The sequence below is a fragment of the Solanum lycopersicum genome, chromosome 1, assembly GCF_036512215.1.
Source record: "Solanum lycopersicum chromosome 1, SLM_r2.1".
In the NCBI taxonomy this organism is placed as follows: Eukaryota; Viridiplantae; Streptophyta; class Magnoliopsida; order Solanales; family Solanaceae; genus Solanum; species Solanum lycopersicum.
In genome coordinates this window covers 73,877,546-73,898,344 of record NC_090800.1, presented here as the reverse complement: position 1 = coordinate 73,898,344, position 20,799 = coordinate 73,877,546, and the positions used below count along the sequence as shown (strand labels likewise).

Genomic DNA, 20,799 nt, shown 5'->3' with positions numbered 1-20,799 from the left:
TAAAAATAGATGGTTCAGGATGCGTGCATAAAAATAAAAAACATGACAAGTAAAATAGATCGGAGGGAACCCCCTTCATATGCAGGGGACACATTGTAATTTGAACCACCCAAAATAGAACAAGTAGAGACAAATGTAGGATAAACCTATGACTGCCAAACAACATTCAAAATCAAATATTCCTTTTTTCATACTTTAACTTAACATCTATTTGTCCAAATGCCAAGCTACTTTAGAGTCCAAAAATAGTTAAAAGATGCTTAGTTGCTAGTAATTGGCATGGTCTCTATTGAATGACAAGTTGGCCTGAACGTTGTATAGGTGAAATTGGAGAGGCATCACTACTATGATAATCGTCCTGAACTTGAGCTGCAAACTGCAGATTCCATAGCAAATCCTCCATCGATGGCCTGTCCACTGGATCCTCATACAAACACCTGCAGCACATCTCTATCATCGTCCTCAATGATTCACTCGAACATGAACTTCTTCTTATTGCTAGATCAACCACATTCACTCCATTGCCAGTCATGCTTACCTGCAACTAGTACATCAAATAACAAGAAGAAATTAACTCTAAAGATAAGTAATATAAGTAATACCTCAGAATCATGAATAGGCACCAATAACTACCTAACATTACTTTTTATTTGAGTTTTGATAGATAACTCTACAGTTTTTGCATCTAGAAGAAACGAATGATGAGTACATTTTAACCTCTGTAGTTTTCTGGATGTGCATCTTATTGCAGTATTCAAATGTTCACAGCTCCATCTGAAGTTTTTTCATTTTCCATGTACACGCTCTGAGCTTATTCACTTCATATTTCTCAGAGCTATACAAAGGTAATGAAAACTAGGCAGATGATAAGTGTGTGTGTGTAGTACCTGATTTCGTAGAAGTAGGATGTCATTTTTGGTTTTTATCGGTCTCCCTGTAATGATTTCCAATAGTATAACTCCAAAGTCATACACATCCAACTTCTCTTCATATTTTTCCCTATAAATCAGTTGTAGGTAAGAATTAAAGTATGTCCATGCTTCAGAATCACTCAAGAGTACAATATTTTCTGAGTTTGAGTGAAAATGCATGTCATAGAATGATTTATAATAATTTGTACACACCTCTGGTTATAACCAACTGGAATAGTTTGACAGTATTCCTGCAAATATGCATAAGTTAGTACTGTGGCATATACATGAACTACTTTTGCTGGTGTGAGTACAAAAGAATGACATGAACTTTGATAGGTTGGTAGTCACACCTTTCCGATATTCTCCGTCAGAACAGGCAGATTATAGCTGCTAATTTTGGCGACAAGGTTCTGGTCCAGCAAAATATCGGTTATCTTCAAATTATTCGAAAAGAGGCCAGGGATAATTCCATTATGCAAGAATTGCAGGCCCTTTGCTACCCCTGTAGCAGCTGCTATACGTTGTGTCCAGGTTAGTTTCCGTCTAGCATGTTTATCTGCAAATAAGAAGCAGAGAACATCAAATTACTGAAGCACATTTACATCCAACAATAGGAAGGGGTTTATATCTGCTTGTCAAGTAATTACCAGAAGTCCATCTTCTTAGGGTCCCATTAGGTACGTATTCAAAGACGAGAAAAATTCTACTGACACTTGAATCATCCGAGTAAAACTGAAAGCAGTGTCCAAGAGAACTGACCAAATGCTGATGTCTGAGCTTAGATATCAATTCTATGTGATGCATAAAATTTTGCCTAGTGTTGCTTCTTTTCATTATCTGGCATCTAATCGTAACATAGGAACCATCTCTCATCTGTCCTCTGTACATCTGAATCACAAACAGAAAACGTTTGTGAGCCTTAGTCCTCGAGAACAGCTGGTAATATTAATAGGTTTACTCTTCAAGAGTCACACTCATCCTTTTGTGCCAAAATGATAGAGAACAAACAGATGGCATTACTATTACAAGTCCAACACCACCTCTCTACTATAACGCCCATACCGATACAAACTCAGTATGATCCCAAGTGGGATCTGGGGAGGGTGGGGTGGAGTGTATGCAGCCTTACCCCTTCCTTTGTGAAGGTAAAGAGGTTGTTCCCGATACATACTTGGCTCAAGTAAAACATATAGAAAACATGTGTGTAAAGCAAACATAGTCGAAGAAGTCATGCTGATACAAAATGAAGAAAGGATTAGTAGTAACAAAAATTAATATGATAACTGAAGCAAAGGAGAAAACCAGTAAAACTGATATCGAAAAATAAGATCGTAGAAGGGTAATAATAGATAGCAATACTAAAAAGGGAAACTAGAAACATTCTGACCTACTAACCCTCGACCTCCATATCTTCCTATCTAGGGTCATATCCTCGGTGAGCTGCATGTAAGTCATGTCATATCTAAGCAACTCTCTCCAAAACTTCTTCGACCTACCTCTATCACTCCTAATACCCACTATAGCCAACCTCTCGCACCTCCTCAATGGGACATATGTGCAGCTCCTCTTCACTTGCCCGAACCATCTCAATATTGCCAACTTCATCTTGTCCATCATGGAGGCCACTCCCACGTTGTACCGAATAGCTTCATTCCTGATCATATTTCTCCTAATAAGTTCACACATTCATCTCAACATTTTCATTTCCGCTACTCTCATCTTCTAGACATGCGAGTTCTTGACCGGCCAACACTCCGCCCCATACAACATAGTTGGTCTGACTACCACTTTAAAAAACTTGCCTTTAGACTTGGTGGCACATTATTATCCCACAAGACTCTAGATGCAAGCTTCCGTTTCATCCACCTCATTCCGATATTCCAATATAATGTGTAACATCGTCATCAATCTCTCCATTTCCATGGATTATTGACCCCAAATACTTGAAACTCACTTCCAAATCTGCCACGTGAGCGACATTACTAATATGGCAAAAGTATAACACCCAAAGACCTCAATGATATAGCAGTAAAGAACAATAGAGTTCATATACCATACCTGGCCATTAGGAATTTCACCCATAAAAGTTGTTGTATCAAAGTTGTTCGTTGCGGCCTCAAGTTCTTCTAGAGAGAATATTCTATAAGATGGAAGGTTAAGTGCTCCTAGCTTCATTGCTTGAGTAATGAATCCTTATACAATAAATACATAGGTATCAAGTTAGTTATAAAGCCCTCACCTTCAGTTTCCTTGATGCATCTAGGAAGCAGAGAGCGAGTATAAGAATGCAAAGAATATAGGCAGACATAGCGAAAGAAGACAGGAACCTTACTTGGATCTGTGAATAACTTGGAGGTATATGAAGATGATGCATCTTCTGAAATAAATCTGGTTGGCGTATTTTGGGCAGAAGCCTTCTTTGCAAGAAAAGATTTGGCAATCAAGATGGTCAGGCATACGAGTATGACTCCACCGGTGATGCTACCACATATGATCAAGGCAAGAATCACTTTAGAAGCATGTTTTTGTCTTTGATGTTGAGGTAAGACACCAACAGCCAAAGCCTCATTCCGGCAAAATGAAAATGGATGTTGAGTATCATCTCCGGTTGCTAAGCAGTTATTTGAAAAATGCACAATCCTGTTCCTAGAACTAGACAGAAGGCAACTAGGTAATGATCCTGTCAACAGATTACCAGACAGATCAACAAAATCTAATGCTGTGTTACATGGATTATCTTCAAAGAGCATTCCTGTTAATTTGTTTCCTGCAACATTCAGATAAGTGATGGATGACAAAGATAGCAACGACGGAGGAAATGGCCCCATAAAGTTGTTGGAAGAAATATCAAAATGCTCAAGCTGATAATAGGACTGAACTTTGTCTGGTATGTTTGCAGTAAATTTGTTATTTCTCAGTGCAATGCTTTCTATTTTACTTCCAGTTTGAGGAAACTTTGGACCAAAAGAGTTGTCCTCTAATTCTAAAACTTGAAGATTTTGTAAACTGCTTAGATCAGGTACATCACCACTAAAATTATTCTTCGAAAGTGAAAGTACACGAAGATTATACAAATCACGCAGTGTATCTGGCAAATGTCCATCTAGTGAATTGCTCTTCAAACTCAAAACTGCCAAAACTGAAAGTGAACCAAGGCCATCTGGAATTCTGCCAGTCAACCTATTTCCATCTAACACTAAAGTTTGGAGGTCCGTCAAGGATGAAACTGCTTCAGGTATGCCACTGTGAAAGTAATTTGAACTCAAGTCAAGTATCTCGAGAGCTGAAACTCTCGAAAGTTTTTCAGGCAATGGCCCCCATAAACCAAGAGAAACTAATCTAAGGACTTTCAAGCTAGGAAGCTTGGCAAGCGCGTTGACAAATGAACGAATGGAGAACTTTCTAGGTAATGGGGAAGTCCCCTTTCTCCCTATTATATGCAACTGAGTTATGTTTTCGTCGTAGCACACAACAGTAACAGTTGAACTTGGCTCAATCTTACAGAAATCTGTCTCATTATTCCAACTACTCAAAGCTGTTGGATAGTTCAAAAGATGTTGAATTCTCAAAAGAGTTTGCACTTGAGATGATTGCAATTGCTCTGAATATCTTATTGAGATTAGTACCAAAAACAAAACCAGAAGCTTTTCAACTCCCATTTCTTTTCCCATCACCACAATACTGGCTCAACAACTCTTATGATAAATGATTTTTTTCCTGAGAACACCTGCAATTGCAGCACTGTTCAAACTTAGTTATTCAATAACATTACACTATGCAATATTATCATAAAATCAATTCATTTCACTCGTTAACGGAGTATATATTCTTGAAAGCTCATGATAGCTATGGAGGCTTTACCTGGTTCATAAAAGAACTTTGAGAGACTTCAAGACAACATCAACTTCTCTCATCACAGAAAATTTACACCAACTAATCTATATTTCAAATAATGAACAATTAAGTTAAATTTATGTACCTTAGTTTTATTTTTGTGAGGAATAAAGTATTGATAGCTTTAAGAAGGGGAAACATCCTGAATCTTGTCTAAAGATATGAAAGCAGCAAAATAATTGTCAGTTGTATAATTCAGACAAAGTTGGTTAGAAGCCATCCTCTCTTGGACACTTTAATGTAACTTTCTTTTCATTATTTTTGTAAGTATTGAGGCAAAATGTAGAACTACATTTCAATTTTCACTCTTTTTCTTTACTATATCTATATGTAAAATGGAACTCCAAACATGGAAACTAAAACATCCAATTGCTGTTCAACACTCCACTTAAATTAGTTAAATGATCTTTCCACGGAGCTAGGTAGGACCGAGGGTTTCATCCTTATCCCTTTGGCGGAGAATTTCACCATCTATACATGATTAAAATTATTTTGAAGTATATATAGTAGGTGTTGAATTTCCTTATGTTTCTTTGTGTGTTTATTTCTTTATACTTTTGAACCCCTTAATGAAAATTATGGCTTCTGACATTGCTTTCCAAAGCTTAATATGACATACCATGGTGTGTGTTTTCTAAATGATAGTTGTATATTAGATTAAATAATTCCTAAGTTTTGTCCAAAAGATAAAGGGCAAAAAAAGAGTTAAAGTTTAGCAATAAACAAAAAGAAGATGCTGAAGATAACTCCTTTATTCTTCTTTAGTGCTTTTCATTACGTGCCCATAGGAACCATAACCTGCTTTTTATACTCCAATTCACTTATTTATCCATTAGTGAAATTATGCACGTTTCGCGCGGTTATAAAAAAAAATTAATAATTTTGTATATCTTTACTCTATATATAAAAAATAATAATAATAATTTTATAGATTGAAATTTATCCATGTTTATTTTAGACTGAGATCACTCTGTTCAGAACTTTAATGAAAGTTTTGCATTGGATGCTTATATTCCTTCACATGGTTTTGTAGCTAACATTTGTATATGAAAAAAAAGAACATTTGGTAAAGAAAGGTATTTAGTTAATAGTAGTTAATCAAAAGAGGAAAAAGAGAGTATATTAAAGTTCACCAAAGTTGTGTACATCGTAAGTATCATGAATACTTTGAAATAAAAAAAAAAATACATTGTAAGTACTATGATCACACAGCCAAACTTTGTGGGGGAAATAATCAAACTTTTCATTCTTGAATTCACTCTAATTCAACCAAAATTTGAACAAAGACAGAACCAGATGCAGTAAGAACAAGAAAAACCTTGATATTAAGGGCTTCTTTGATTTATCTGCACTAAAAAATAAAGTAGTGATCCTCCAGCAAGTCACACAAATAGCTAGTTTGAATGACAAATGTAACCAAGGGTAATAGCTAGAAGATGAGGCTTTTTTGGATATATACACAAAGCATTAGAAATCCTGTACAGCATTATCAGTTATCTTGACTGACAGAAATCAGCTGCTCCAGACCAGTCGAAAAATGTTTTTACTAGCAGCTGAACTCACTAAGTTGTTGCTCTGCTCCTTGAGCATTTCCTCTTGTGCACGAACATCACCGTCCTGGAAAAAAACCACAATGGAATCGCCAAAAAAATAAGAAACAGTTCTTGGATGATCTTAATGAGAACTACTGGGTGGAGAATTTGCAAAGAGAACGAATACAGATCCAGAGATCCAGGCGTTTTTCATACACTACATAGTGAGAGGAATACTATGGCGCATAGCCTCCAAAGAATTTGTTAACAATTGAAGGATAAATTTCACAGATATCTAGTAACTTTAAGGGCTTCTCAAACACTGCAATCCTTTTGTTCTCTCTCCCACAGATAGCTTTTATTAGCACTATAATACAAGAAAGAGAATACACCTAAAGTGGCAGTTGTAAGCCATGTTCCCATGAAAAGTCACATCACCTATAATGGTTTTTCATTTAAATTTCATCCATTTTATGATGTATTTGGCACCAAAACTGAAATACACGTATATAGCTTTCCTAAGTCCTAATGACCTTATGACATACTTGCCAACAAGTCATGCATTTACGTTAATAGTGCAATGCTACAATCTCTTTAGAATGAATTATCTTGAGGGATGTCCAAGCATCTCTAGGCAACAAGCCTTTTGTATGAATTAGTGCAATCATGTGAGGTTGGCAAACTCTAAATAGATGAAGTCATGAAATAGTCTAGTGTTCTGTTCTCTCACTTTTAATCAGTTTTCCCTCTTGCCTTAAATGTGGGAGTATGCCCAAAATTCTGGAACGAAGGATATTCTTATCTTTCTTTGTTCAAATACAGGGGGGTAAACAAGAAGCTTTTAACAGCAAACTCACAAGCAGAGAGTAAGCACGAGCAAGAGATGAAAGTGTTGGATACACATCAAGAACAGCAATAGCAGCTTCCTCTGTCACCTGTGGGACCTGCATGCATTAAAATACAGCTAATGAGTGAATTCGTGGCTAATACAGCATACCATTACCCAAACTTGGTGGAGGTGTTTTTACATAGAAACAGTGACCTACTAGTACATAATTCATGATTATTATCAAGCAGAAAATCCCGACAACCCAAGATTAAGATTTTTAAGTCCACAAGTATTAATAAGGAAGCTTAAATTTATGCCAACTTTGTTGTGAAAATATGTACCTGCATTAGTTGGATGGCAAACACATCGCTAACTGTCATTTTATCGAGATCTTCACACTTCCTAACAAATTCTTTAAACTTGGGGCAAAGCCTGGAATCAGACCGCTCACTATCCATGCAGCTGTAGTACTGATTGATTCCTTGAGTAAGGTAGCCATACTTTCTCAGAGTCTCTCCCAAACCACTTGTTCTTTGCACATCAAAGCCCTCCAAGATCTCGGTTGTGAAACAACTAATGCAATCATGGGTAAATCAGAAGTAGAAATTTAAAAACATCAAGTAAAAACGAAAAGCTAAGATGTCTTTGCTGGATCCAACTACATAAAAAGAAACCAGAAGAAGAGAAACTTAAAACTTACGCTGTTTTGATGCTTTCGGCAGCAGCACAAGCATTAGGATCTCCTTCAATGACATATATCAGCTTTTTGAGTCCACATCTCTGGCATAAATCAACAGAAAACCCACTTAAGAATTATGGGGAAATAATCAAAGGAACCACAATGGAGCTTGTGAGTTGTGACAATAAACTTCTTCCAAAGGATCATGACATTTCTAAGTAGAGATGTTAAGCCGATATGATCATTCTTCTTTCGTCTTTATTATTTATTGCCCATGGAAACTATGATACAAGTCCAATCCCCGAAAATGGAAATCCAATCAAACATTCACCCTTAGTTATTATAGGCATCAGTAACTAAGAGAAGAGACTACGAACCACTCCCGCTCTAAGCGAAAGGTGTGGAACAACCTTTGTCACAAGAAACAAATTGTGAACACAAGCAAAACCCAGCTCATTAAGTTCACAAACACTAGGTCCTCTTTTGATTTCAATTGTGAAGAGTGATACTACCAACATTTCAGCATAAGCAATGCCATGTTTGGTTACATTTTTTTATATGCATAAAATTCAGCACTATTTATACACTATTATTGCTAACATAAATACTAGAGAAAATGGTCAAATGCCTCCCTAACCCATAGTCGAATTCTCAACTATACACTTATTTTTTACGGATGTCCTATGCAGAATAAATGTACCCTTAAATGCTGATATGGCACAACTCACACTCTCAAAGGCATGTAAGAGACAAAGAACTGATAAAAAACATTTCAAAAATATTTTAACTTTTTATTAAATATCATTTTTCAACTTTTGCATTTAATTCTATTTTCTTTACTTTTTCATTTCTTTTACCTTTATCATTTTTCCCCATCTCTCTCATCAAAAACCACCATACCTATAAATCTCCATTACCATTGTTGAACCACCATCACCATAGCAGCCCTATCTCCACACCCATCTCCTAATACTTTTCATAATTTATCTCACTAAATAACTCACATCCATTAACCATCAGAATCATCAAATCATCATAAAAATTAATATTTATGTAGTAAAAAGATAAATTTAAGTCATTGATTTTTTTGCTCAGGCAAAATTTATCAACCTTCGGATCTTATCTTTAGTCTTTCTTAATGTGCGATGAAGGAATCTAACCTACACATTATAAGAATTTCACGAAGTTGAGCAGCAACAATCAATTGATTCTACTCAATCCCAATAATTCAATGATTTCTTTAAATGTAGAAGGCCTTAATCCTTCAAAATTTAAAAAATAAATAAAAGGGTGTATTCATCCTCAATTCTAAGACGATTAACGAGAACTTCAAGCTTGAAACTGGAATTACCATTGTGGAATTTGAGTGGGAGAGGTGAAAATGGAGGTTTAAATAGCTAATAAAGTAGTTGTTGTGGTGTTGCTGATGAATATTGATACTTAATTTGTGGGTTATAGAAGGTGGAGCGGGGGTGGGGAGTGATTAGAGAGGAACGGGGTGGAGAGAGAGAAAGGTTTTAGAGAGTTACAGTGAAAAATTTGAAGCATGACTTAGGACAAGTGAAGAGGAAGAAGATGATGAAGAGAAAGAAATATAATTACGTTTTTTTTTTGTTCTTTTTTATGTGATTTTGACAACTGGCAACGCGTGGTGCACACTACATGGAAAAAATATGGTTGTCTAGTTTTAGGGTTGTTTATATTCCGCTTTAAAATATTTTAGGGGGTAATAGGACCCCAGAAAAGTATAAATGTGTAGTTGAGAATTCGACTATAGATTAGGAGGTCATTTGACCATTTTCTCTAAATACTACTCCCTCTGTCACTATTTACTTGTCCATATTTTCTTTTATATATGTCCTTATTTACTTGTCCATCTCAACAAATCAAGAAAGGACAATATTTTTTTCCTAATATGTCCTTATTTAATTCTAGAAAATTTCTAGTACTACTAAGTTGTAATACATGCTTTTTGGAACCAGAAAATACATTTATTATACTTAGGGAGGCTTTTAAGTTAAGGGTAAAATTGTAACTATCCTATGATAATAATTGGTTCCTTAATATGTGTGTCACTTTTAAAGTGGACAACTAAATAGGGACAAAGGAAGTATTTGCATAATTATGTGGGATCCTATGCATTATTTTATGAGGGATGGGAGGTGGAAAAATAACAAGGGGATGTAGTACATGGATTAAACCAACTAAAATGACCAAGTATTTTTCTTGTTTTAAACAAATTTTTCAAAAACACATGTTAAATTATACTCTGTACAAGAAATAATATTACTCTCTCCATCCCAAAAGGAACATCACATTTCTATAATCAAAAACAACTTGACTTTAAAATTCCTCCTTTACCCTTAATATTTAACCACACAAATGGCTAAGGTTTGTTTGAGACCACAAAAATTCACAAGTCTTCCTTTCTTTCTTAAACTTTGTGTCAAGTCAAATGGTGCCACATAAATTGGGACAGGGGAATTAAGTATATAACACACTCTGCAAAATTTGTCTCTGAACCAGATAATCGCTACACACTTAAGCCAAATCCAGTAGTTGAAAATTATAATTAGTAATCAAAAGGATGTCTTCTCCTCTTTTGACATTGTGTACCAGCAACTGATATTCACAGTTGATGTACGTTAAAACATAATTCAAACTAAGCTGCAGGTCTATCTAATACCATAATGAGTACAAGATTGGCTGTGTTCAACCCATCACTGCATCTTTTTATTTACTAGAATTTAACGATATTAACAAAAATGATCAGATCTCAAAAGGATCATTTTGAATACTATCGAATATCAAGATTCTAGCTCACTGAGCAAAAGTGAGTACAATAACGAAATGAAAGTACAGATAAGACAGTCAAGAAATTTAAAAAGTATGCATATAAGTGCATTTACTCACTCACTGTGATAAAACTAGTAAAGTTAGTCCCATAACGAAATGAAAGTACAGATAAAACATTCAAGAAATTAAAAAAGTATTCATGTAAGTGCCTGTACTCACTCACATATAATAAAACTAGTTGCTCAATTTCCCATTTACCATCATTACAAGAGATTAAACAGCAGTTTAATCCCTTTATAGTTTTCCTTTGTTGTTGATAAGTCGTACAATATCATTAACAGTAAATCACGCCAGTCTTAAAGGATGTGTGCAATATGTGAATGCCAATAAATTAAACTACACTTTTGCTTTTGAATAACGACGTACAAATTCATACAGATCATCAGGGGTTAGAGTCATAGGCTTAAAAAGGTACATTTCTAACAGAGCAAACTGCATTATCACTAATCTTATGTTAATGTATCATGGCTGTGGAAGGCTCAGTACAATGAAAAAAAGCTGGAAATTACAAAAAGACGATATAAAAGGTCGGATACAGAAGTAAATATAACCACAGCATATCAAATGTACTTAACCAGCCCCAAAGGAAAAGAAGATGAGAAAATACCAAAAGACGCAGCTTCTGATCTCTATATCGGTTATCCCTTATTGAACTTTGCAAATCTTCAACATTCTTCCTCTCCACAATAAAGTCAAGAACGTATTCAGTGCCAATAACTTTGTTACGAGCTATCCAGATTGCGTCACCAACAGGCAAGCGCCTAACCTATGGAAGTGCCAAAAATAATCTTACGTCTATCAGCTGCTGTGGAATATACAGGGAGCCAATAGTTTTAAAACTATGTTGTATGCTTATTAGGGTTTCAACATTAAGCATGGCCACCAGCAGATATTATGCGACCCTAAGCCTTGTTGAGACAGTAAGTATCGCAACTACAGTGTTAATACCCTTTAAAAGTACCTTTTTCCTTTTCAATATCAGATGAGTGTGATGACTCATCGTTTACAAATTGTGCAAGTATCCTTTAAAAGTACTAATGAAGTATCTGATTCCAACATAGATGAAATTGCTAGAAACCCTTTGCCTTATTTATATTTTGATAAATTGAAAATTTGAAACTGTTAGAAATATAATAAAGGTAAAGAAAGAAAAAAATGAAGAAATTCCCAGCAGTCCTGTCTCCAATTATAGAGTACTAGCATCTATCACTACCACAAGGTGATCCTATTTCTTCTTTTCTCTTTATTCATGTCATGGAGGGTCTTAGCAAGATGTTAGTGCAGTTACAAGCAGATTAGATCTTAGGTTTTGAGCGGACTGTAGAGGCCATTGAAATCTCCAAGACTCCAAATCACTAACATTTTATATGCAGACAATACTTTGACCATCTGTGATACAGAGAAACATCCGATTTGATTTTGGGGATGATTCTACCTTTTTTGAAGCTGTCTTGGAGTTTCACATTAACTTCACGAAAGTTCTCTCTTTCCAGTAATAAAGCCAAATATCAGTCAACTAACCAATGCCGCAATGTCAGAACTCTTCCCACGAAGTAGTTGGGCTTATGATTTACCTCTGGGAGACATATATAAATCAGTGACAATGAAGTGATTGGTAAGATGGATAAGAAGTTGGCAAGCCAAAAGCAGCAGTATATTTGATTAGGGGGGCAGAATGTCTTTGATCAACAGTGTGCTCATCGCACTCCTACATACACAATGTCTCCCTTCCTGGCTCCTTCCTCTGTTTTGAAACGATTGGACAAATTGAAATGAGACTTCCTTTGGCAAGGAAATAACCAAACTTATTCTTTTTGTCTTGTGAATTTAAAATGAGTCACCCGACACAAAAGTAAAGAAGGGCTGGTAATAAGAAACTAAAGAATCATAACAGAAGCATGTTGATGAAATAGCATTGGAGATTCAATAAGGAAGTAAATGCATATTGGAGTGTTTTGGTGGAAAAAAAATCATACTTGGAGCCCCTGGAGCACCAAAATCTCTACAGCACCTCATGGTACTGGACTATGGAAACATATCTGAGGATATTGGAACAAATTAGAGACACGTTGGGTCAGGCTCCTCTAAAGACCTCTTCAAGGATATCTTCAGCAAATTGCTGTGTTTAGTTCAACACAAGGGTGGAATCTCTTTCTCAGAAGGCATAATAGAGATTGGAAAGTGGAAGGACTACGCTTTTTGCTCCAGATGTTGAGTAATATAGCTTTAGATCAAAATGAACAAACTCCATCGGTTGGAAAAGACATCCTAAGGGTCTCTTTTCAGCAAGAAGTTATTACAGAATGTTAATTTCCAGCATAGACAGGGTTTTATGACCTTGGAAAAAGATATGGAAAAACAACGCACCATTGAAGGTCTCTTGTTTTTCCTGGATCATTGCTTGGGAGGCTTGTCTCACCAAGCAAACCTGCAAAAGAGGGGATTTCAGTTTGCAGCAGATGGCCATTGTGTGAAGAGAATTCAGAAGAAGTTTTGCCACCTCTTCGGGTCACTAGCCAGTCGAGGAACATACTTTTGGTAATAGTTGACATGGTTGACGCATACCAAAATCCATTATTGAGTTCTTGCAAGGATGGAAAGAAATCTCTTAAAGACTTGGAATACTAACCTCTGGCCATTTGGTGAACTATCTGGCTTGAAAGACATAGCAGAAAAGAGAAATATTACAGCCTTGAGCAGAGATGTTTTCTTGGTAGCTTTTGGTTCAATCTGGTGTTGCACTTGAACTAGATGCAATGCTAGACACCACAGAGGATGCAAAAAACTGTAGTTATGCCTTATTCAGTGGCTAAGTGCAAAGATTATTTTGAGAAAGGACTTACTGCAAAGATTTATAAGATCTTTAACTACTTATAAGAAAGAAGCATCTACAACTTAAAAAAAAATAAGCATGGAACACATGGTGAGAATTTTCAAATAATTGAAAGCTGACCAAAATAAAGTGTTTTACAATTACTTATCTGATATCTCATATAATTGCACCTGTCTCAGTTAATAAAAGAAAGCACAAGAAAAGAGATACTTAAAGAGGAAAAACTGCAAAAACTTACATCTATTTTAATTTTAAATTGTGTGCTGACGTTGTCAACTATCTTCCTGGATCGTGACCTGAATAACGACACAAATTTCAATGAGTCCACAAGAAAAAAAAAATAGTCAATTAAACATCCCATCAAAAATAGACAAGTACAAGACAAAAGTTAAAGATCTTCATATCAAGGATGTCTTTTTACTGCATTGCTAATTTTCTGGTCATCCTGGATTTGTTCTTCTCTTTATTCTGCGGCACATGCTTGGGGGAGGGTTGCATTTGGGAAATAAAAAGGAGAGCTGAATGACTGCAACTTTAATGATATTGTTCTCATGTCTCTATTTTTACTTAACAATAGTAGATGAAAACAGCACGCTCTAGGCATTATTGTATCTGAATGCTTACTCCCTTAATCAGCAAAGTTTCAAGGATATATATGAAATAACCAATAATCTGAGGACAAATCAATCTTTGCTTTCTCTGAGCAAATAAATTGTTATATATTTATACAGATATCCTTTTAATATTCAGAATAAACAGAACTTGATCAGGAAAAAATCAGGTCTTTTTTCTACTTCCATATTAGCACAGCAAGGTAGCGATGCTGCTAGGTCACCTTTCAAATTAGTGGCAAGTTAAAAAAAACAGCTTTACTAAGGTACAATCTGTTTACAGAATTGAGTGATAGGGAGAATCAAATATCTGGCATGTCAAAGTGCACCATTGCAGAAAAGCTGGAAGAAACTTGGAGCTGGATCAGAATAACTTTTTATTTTCTTTTAAAATCGGTAACATTGGAGCGGATCCGAAGTTTAATCCATAAAGATCGCCATCCCCAGAGCACCAGGCATACAGTTGAATGCCGATATATAAGATTTTTAAACTAATAGGATAAGTTACACAAGACTTCAGCAGATAACCTGAATATGGTTTAGTGAATATCACCACATTTCTGGTCTAAGCACACATGAGAAAACGAAATTAATTGTAATAGTGCTTAAACAAGTGGTAAACCATCATAATAATACTGGGTTTTTATACATGGTGGTCACTTCTGGGCCTTCTGCACACACTTTGACTATTTCACCGAGCATCTGCTGAGAATTGGGATTTAAACCTTGGTCTCCGAGGTTCGCGCACACTTAATTGACCACTAGGTTACACACTCAGGTCTCAAGTGTCACAATAATACTGACAGTAAACTAAAATTGCAGTAAAAAATGAACAAACTGAAAAATTGTTGTCAAAAATGAACAAACTGAAGCTTACTTACCCTCGAGAAGTAAACTGCTCCCGATCATCTAATATCAAAACTACTTCATAAACATCTTTAAATTTCTCTCCATTGGCCAATGGCGGCGCAGCCAAGAGATTGGATCTAAAATCCAGACATGGTATTTGCTCATCAACAACCTGAACACATTATTGAACGAACAAATTAAAAACAGAAAACAACCTAATTTTTCTATGCATGTTTTTAGTCTTCCGTAATACATTTTAATGTGTCATTAAACTCAGATAAAAGATAGTATCACTCTGCACTTACAGTGGATGAACAAGCTCTCAAAGCATTCGAACAATGTGCAAAATCAGCACGACAAGAAGGTTTTGCACTATTTAATGTTCCATTGCAAGTAGACTCGAATAGTCTATCTTCAACTCTATTACTGCCAACTTGACCTGGGCATTGAGAGGCACCAAAGTCATGAAAAAGGACATAAATTATAACGGTTTTATTCAGCACCTCTACCAATCCAAACTATGAATGCTTAAATCTTAGTATCAACAATATAATCAACATGAACTTATCTAAAGGGAGTCATAAAAAACAAACCATAAACTTGATCTTCTCGAAGACGACACAGAACAGATGGCCAGAGTAACAATATATCTTTGTTCGGTGATGTTTCTAACACTTCAGAGTAAGCCTGAATTACTTGTTCCTTGGAGAATCCCATTTGAATAAACTACAAGAACCTAATCAACATCAGATGCACAGAACAAAAGACAAAGCACAAATTGATAATTGAATAAGTTCAACAAACGCCAGGATTACTTCAAAAGAATCTTAAAAGAAGAAAGAAACAACTTTGAAGCATCGCAAAGTAGAACTCAAGAAACATCTTTCAGTGGAAATAAAAGAAAAAGTTGCTGAAAGGAAACATTGTGTATAATAGAATAGGCTAGAGATGTCATATCACTGACTGGATGCATATAGATACACAGCCTTTTCTTTCTACCCCCCTCCCCCCTCCCAAAGAGATAATCAAGGATAAGGACTGTTATCAAATATTGGACCTTTAGATCTGCTTGGAGGTACGCTTAATATAAAGATGCTACAGTAATTTGGGTGAATCTTTCTAAGATCACAAAAACAAATATTTGTTCAGTCCTTTTCCAGTTTCTATGAGAAAACACAGTAGTAAAAACATCAACAAGTCCAAGACTTGAACAAGTGGAAGGACTTACTAAGTGATGAAAATATAATAAGGATTGAATTCTTTAACGCATTCAAACATAATTTTTGAGTGGAAAAAAAGGAGATATCTGGATGGTCAATGCTTAGAAAACAACTTTTACAGCTTCTGCAGCAAACAGTAGCCAAACACAGAATACAGGAATTACTGTACTTGGTCTAATCTAATATGGTAGTGGCAATGATGCTGCAGCATCACCTTAGACCATAAAAACTGCATAGAACATGAACCAAATTTGGCAACTAGCAAGCATTAAATAGAGCGCTTTTATATTTACATATTTATGTTTATCTTGAAGACTGATGAAAGCAATAAATCCAAAGTTGCACATTTAAAACAGAAGAAGTACCCTGTCAAGAGATTCAGATGGAATGACATTCATTTTCTTTTTCCCAGTCGGTTGAGATAATGGAACTGCCCTTTCTCTCACATTGTCAGATGATTGAGATAATGGCACTGCCCTTTCTTTCACTGAGGTAGTATGTCGAACTTCCAAATCTGATGATTTGCTAGATGTCGCCTTATCTGGTTTGTCCCTTTTATTCAAATTCGAAAATCCAGTCAAAGATGCCGATATTTCTTTGGAATCGGCAATTCCTGACCTCAAAAGACACTCCTGTGCAATCTCTTTGCCTTCTTCTGTCAGCATATATCTGCACTTGATGGCAAAGGATGCCTGGTTTATTACTAAGTAAAAAGATCAGGAAAATAAATTGATTGAGCATGCAAGGATACACACATGCATAGCAACTAAAGCACAATATGACTGTTTATAAGATGATGGTTCATGTAATATGGCTGCAAAGTAGTGCCTTTATACGTATACACAGTTAGCAGGGTACATCTCGATACATCTCATTTTATGAATGGGTGCAATTGATTCACCATTAGGAAAGCTATTTACCCCTCACCCCTATAACCAAGAAAAGCTCTTACGTACACCTCTCATGTGTTTCATTTTTTTTATAAGATAAATAATTTTGTTAAAAATCGTGGGAACCTTGTACACAAGCCATATACCAAAAGAAGAGAATCTGCCCCAAAATACGATTCTCAACAAAAAAGGCTCAATCCTCTATACATATAGGGACCTCGTAAGTACAGCTAAAAGAAGCTAGAGACAGAAACTACTTTGCTCTTTTAAAAAAACTTGCTTCACCCCTTCAAAGATGCTTTCTCTCTTTTCAAATAACCCACATGATAAGGGGGGCACACTCCATGCCCTTGGGCTTCTCTTCCCCTTCATATGAGTCCAACTTTGCAAAGCCTACTTCACTGTGTCCAGCATCACACGTTGCAACCCAAACAAGTTGACAGCCACCCTCCATAATCGATAAGTCACTTTGCATAAAATGATCTACATATTTGCCCGGACTTTTGCACATAAAGCACCATCTAATATAGGTTATATTCCTCTTTCTCAGATTTCCTGCTGTTAAGATCACACTCCTTGCCACCAAGTTGCCAATCATACAAACACATCTTTTTCAGAGCTCTAGAGATCCAAATGGAGTCATGAAGGAAAGAACACTTCTTTCACAAGCAAACTCTTATAAAAAGAACTACCAGTAAATAAATTGTGCCCGCCCTCCCCCCAGATCCATGCATCTGATATGTTGTTTTTGATGTATCCAGCTCATAAAAAAAATACAAGTCAACAGAATTTAATGCCAAAGGGAGGTGAAGTTCAACGTCCGGAGGCTACAAGATGTCGCTTTTGAGATTTGAGGTTTAGTAGGAATTTTCAAGATTGAGAGGTGACTAAGCTCTAAAGCGTGATCGATTTGCTTAATCAAGAAAGAACTTCACAAGGTAGACACAATGTATGGAGGTGGGATGTCATGAATAAAGGGAGTTTTTTCAGTTAAATCATTATGAGAATCTTTTGAATAAGGAGGTAGTTGAATTCCATATAAAGCGATTGGACTACTAAGATTTCAAGAAAGGGTTTTTTTTGGCTAGCAACTACAAGAGTGATTTTGACGGTTGAGAATCTGTGGAAGAGGAAGGCCACTTATGTGTACTTTAGTTTCACGGGATCAAGTGAAGATATCAACCATCTCAATCTACGTTGTCACGGTTGCTTAGAGGTTATGATGAGAAGTTCTTAACTGGTTTGCAACTATTTGGGTGATACCAGGCACTGTGAAAGAGGTAATGTTCAGCTGGAATTGTGGTGGAATGAGGAAAAGCCTAGGACTTGGTATGTTACTCCACTAGCACTTGTGTGGATTGATTGTAAAGAATGAAATAGGAGCACTTTTGAAGATGTAGAGACGGATTGTGCACATTTGAGTAGTAGCCTTCCATCTCTTGTTTCGTTCTGATGCACCCATGAGGTCACTTGTTGTATAGAAGATTGAGTTGTGTATGTTATCTACATTTTGGTATGTTTCTTGCATACAGGCCTCTTTGTCCACATATTAATGAAATTAATTTAAAGGATACTCTAAAATTCACAGGGATTATGTGCAACACATCCAAACTGATGGAGGTAACCCATAGGCCCCTTTTAAAATTAGCCATAACTTTCAGATCTTAAAGCAAGCTGCAATCTCCTAACATGCACATAAACTACCTTGCAGGAAATGAAATGGCAATTATATATGAAATCTAAGAAAAGCAGTCAACCAGAGTTCCAGGAAAGAGCATAATCATGGTAAGCATACTTTGCAGGACAGCTTGACTTAGCAACAAGTGCTTTGCTTACTAATTTCGCCATGCAGCTCCATCCGCTGTACCAGTCCCTTGGTGAGCTAAATTGTCCGGGTTTTCCTTTCCCTTTCTCGGGTCTAACGCATTGCATATAGCATGGAGAAAGAGCATAAAATTCACTTAGTACATACTAAATTATATGCTGAACTAAATAGGAAGAAATTAAGTTCAGCAGCAACAGGCGTACCCAACAGGTGCACGAGAAAGGCCACTTGCTTCAGTAGCATCAATAAGCTCCTGCTTATGCATAAATTTTTCACCGTTTGTTGTACTCCTAGAATCATGAATTTTCATTGCTGAAAAGGCAATTTATTAAAACAAAGCAATGCCGAATGCATTACATTAAGTTATTCACCTGTACAGCGTGATCAATAAGGCATATGCCACAGAATTCTTCTGCGGCATGTAACGCTTTGTTCCCTTATTTTTCTTCCCTAGAGATACGGAAAGGAAATGAGTAACTTCCAATTGATCCAAAATCATATCCTCCATCAAAATACAAAAAAGATCAGATAAATAAAGTAATTAACTAAGAAAACTCAATTCCACATACACAAATTCTTGCATTGTTAAGTGTTTTTTTATGGTGTATTTGTCACAAATTTATAGAACTGGATGAAACATTTGATGATATCAATATAACAGTTTGTTCGACCAAAAAAAAAATAATTCTTGCATTATTCTGACCTACACAATTGTTGATGTTTTATTTCTGAAAACCACAAGAACAGTCCATCAGTAGGTCCAATATACAATGGGTCAAATTACCACGCATACAAATGTAGCCTAATTTGGCCTTTAACTAAAATTATCGAGTTCATACGGCAGAATCCATTGTCAACCAGTTTACTGAGAAAACTCACATGAATCAATAAATCGGTTAAACTTAAACACCCAAATGCATTTGAAAAAGACAAAAAGAGCATAAGCTAATTTTCTCAAGAATACACTCCAATAGCATTATAAAGGATCATCCTTTATACACTCCACCATCACTACAAAGACTCCACCTTTTTTCCTCTAAGTAGTGCAATGATCATACATGATAATAAGCAGAGTACAAAAAATAACCTCAAGATTTACCTTTCCCAGTGGAGTCATCACTATCCTCAGAGGACGAAGCATCGCCATCATCCGCTTCAAAAAACCCTTTCATTAACCTCAACAACCATTTTCCAACCCCCCTATAATTAATAGCAAGTCAAACAATAAATCAATAATTCCAATATTAACTATTTTAGTGGCTCAAATGGGGCAAATGAGGTTTTAAGATTTTACTCACTTGATCATAGAAAACTCTTTTAGAGTCTTAATCGGGGTCTTGGACTTGCAAAGATTGGTATATGCTTTTTGGAGAGCCATCGAGATGTTCTCCGAAATCCCATTCGGGCTTTGAGCCATTTCTTGCTTTTTATTCCACATATACGCTGCTAACTCTTCATTCTCCGGACATACCACCACTTTCTTATTCTCCATGATTGTTTCTTCAATAGAAGAAGACTCGTTCAGCCTAGGGTTTTGGGTTCTTTTCCTATGTTTATTCAGAAGCTTTTGAAGAAACTTTTCGTTCCAGTTTCGCAATTTTGGTTCAAATGGTTAGGGTTTTGGGATACTGATTTTGTTCGATTTGTGATGGGAAGGAGGAGTTGAAATGGCGCCAGGACTCGATTTCAAAAGCTGAAAATGAGGGTAGGTTCTACCACTTAAACCAAAAATAAAGTTCGATTAAAAAAAAATTGTGATCGATATTCATATTACAGCTTCGAGTAAATTTGAATTATTTATTGCAAAAACTTTGTTCCTAGTAAAATTTTTCATTGTAAAAATTAAAATATGAAATATCTTATTTAG

General features: G+C 35.9%; 2 protein-coding genes and 1 long non-coding RNA gene across 5 annotated transcripts; 1 reads left to right on the top strand and 2 right to left on the bottom strand.

The window, feature by feature from the left end:
* Window positions 1-34: 34 nt before the first annotated feature.
* On the bottom strand, window positions 35-4,585 carry LOC101255729 (probable inactive leucine-rich repeat receptor-like protein kinase At3g03770). Of its 2 annotated transcripts, none has more exons than XM_010322458.4 (7): window positions 3,247-4,585; window positions 2,973-3,106; window positions 1,562-1,802; window positions 1,265-1,470; window positions 1,125-1,162; window positions 888-999; window positions 35-544 (listed from the first exon to the last, which is right to left on the bottom strand). In XM_010322458.4, exons 1-7 carry the CDS (start codon window positions 4,583-4,585, stop codon window positions 287-289), a joined length of 2,328 nt encoding a protein of 775 aa, XP_010320760.1. In that variant the 3' UTR covers window positions 35-286. The 2 variants fall into 2 exon arrangements, with proteins under 2 accessions (XP_010320760.1, XP_019070532.1); XM_019214987.3 differs by having other exon boundaries at window positions 35-538.
* LOC138349095 (uncharacterized) lies at window positions 4,009-5,188 on the top strand. Its single transcript, XR_011221627.1, has 3 exons — window positions 4,009-4,149; window positions 4,222-4,320; window positions 4,419-5,188. It is a non-coding gene; the product is annotated as an uncharacterized lncRNA (long non-coding RNA).
* Window positions 5,189-5,902: 714 nt separating this feature from the next.
* Window positions 5,903-20,671, bottom strand: LOC101256033 (crossover junction endonuclease MUS81). Of its 2 annotated transcripts, XM_004229117.5 has the most exons (15): window positions 20,231-20,671; window positions 20,032-20,132; window positions 19,304-19,382; window positions 19,136-19,222; window positions 18,903-19,025; window positions 16,583-16,886; window positions 15,591-15,723; window positions 15,303-15,436; window positions 15,030-15,169; window positions 13,776-13,833; window positions 11,312-11,470; window positions 7,870-7,949; window positions 7,511-7,742; window positions 7,198-7,284; window positions 5,903-6,425 (listed from the first exon to the last, which is right to left on the bottom strand). In XM_004229117.5, the coding sequence occupies exons 1-15, from the start codon at window positions 20,422-20,424 to the stop codon at window positions 6,321-6,323; spliced, it is 2,016 nt and encodes a 671-aa protein (XP_004229165.1). In that variant the 5' UTR covers window positions 20,425-20,671; the 3' UTR covers window positions 5,903-6,320. The 2 variants fall into 2 exon arrangements, with proteins under 2 accessions (XP_004229165.1, XP_025886581.1); XM_026030796.2 differs by lacking the exons at window positions 20,032-20,132; window positions 20,231-20,671 and having other exon boundaries at window positions 19,136-19,244.
* Between the last annotated feature and the right edge of the window lie 128 nt (window positions 20,672-20,799).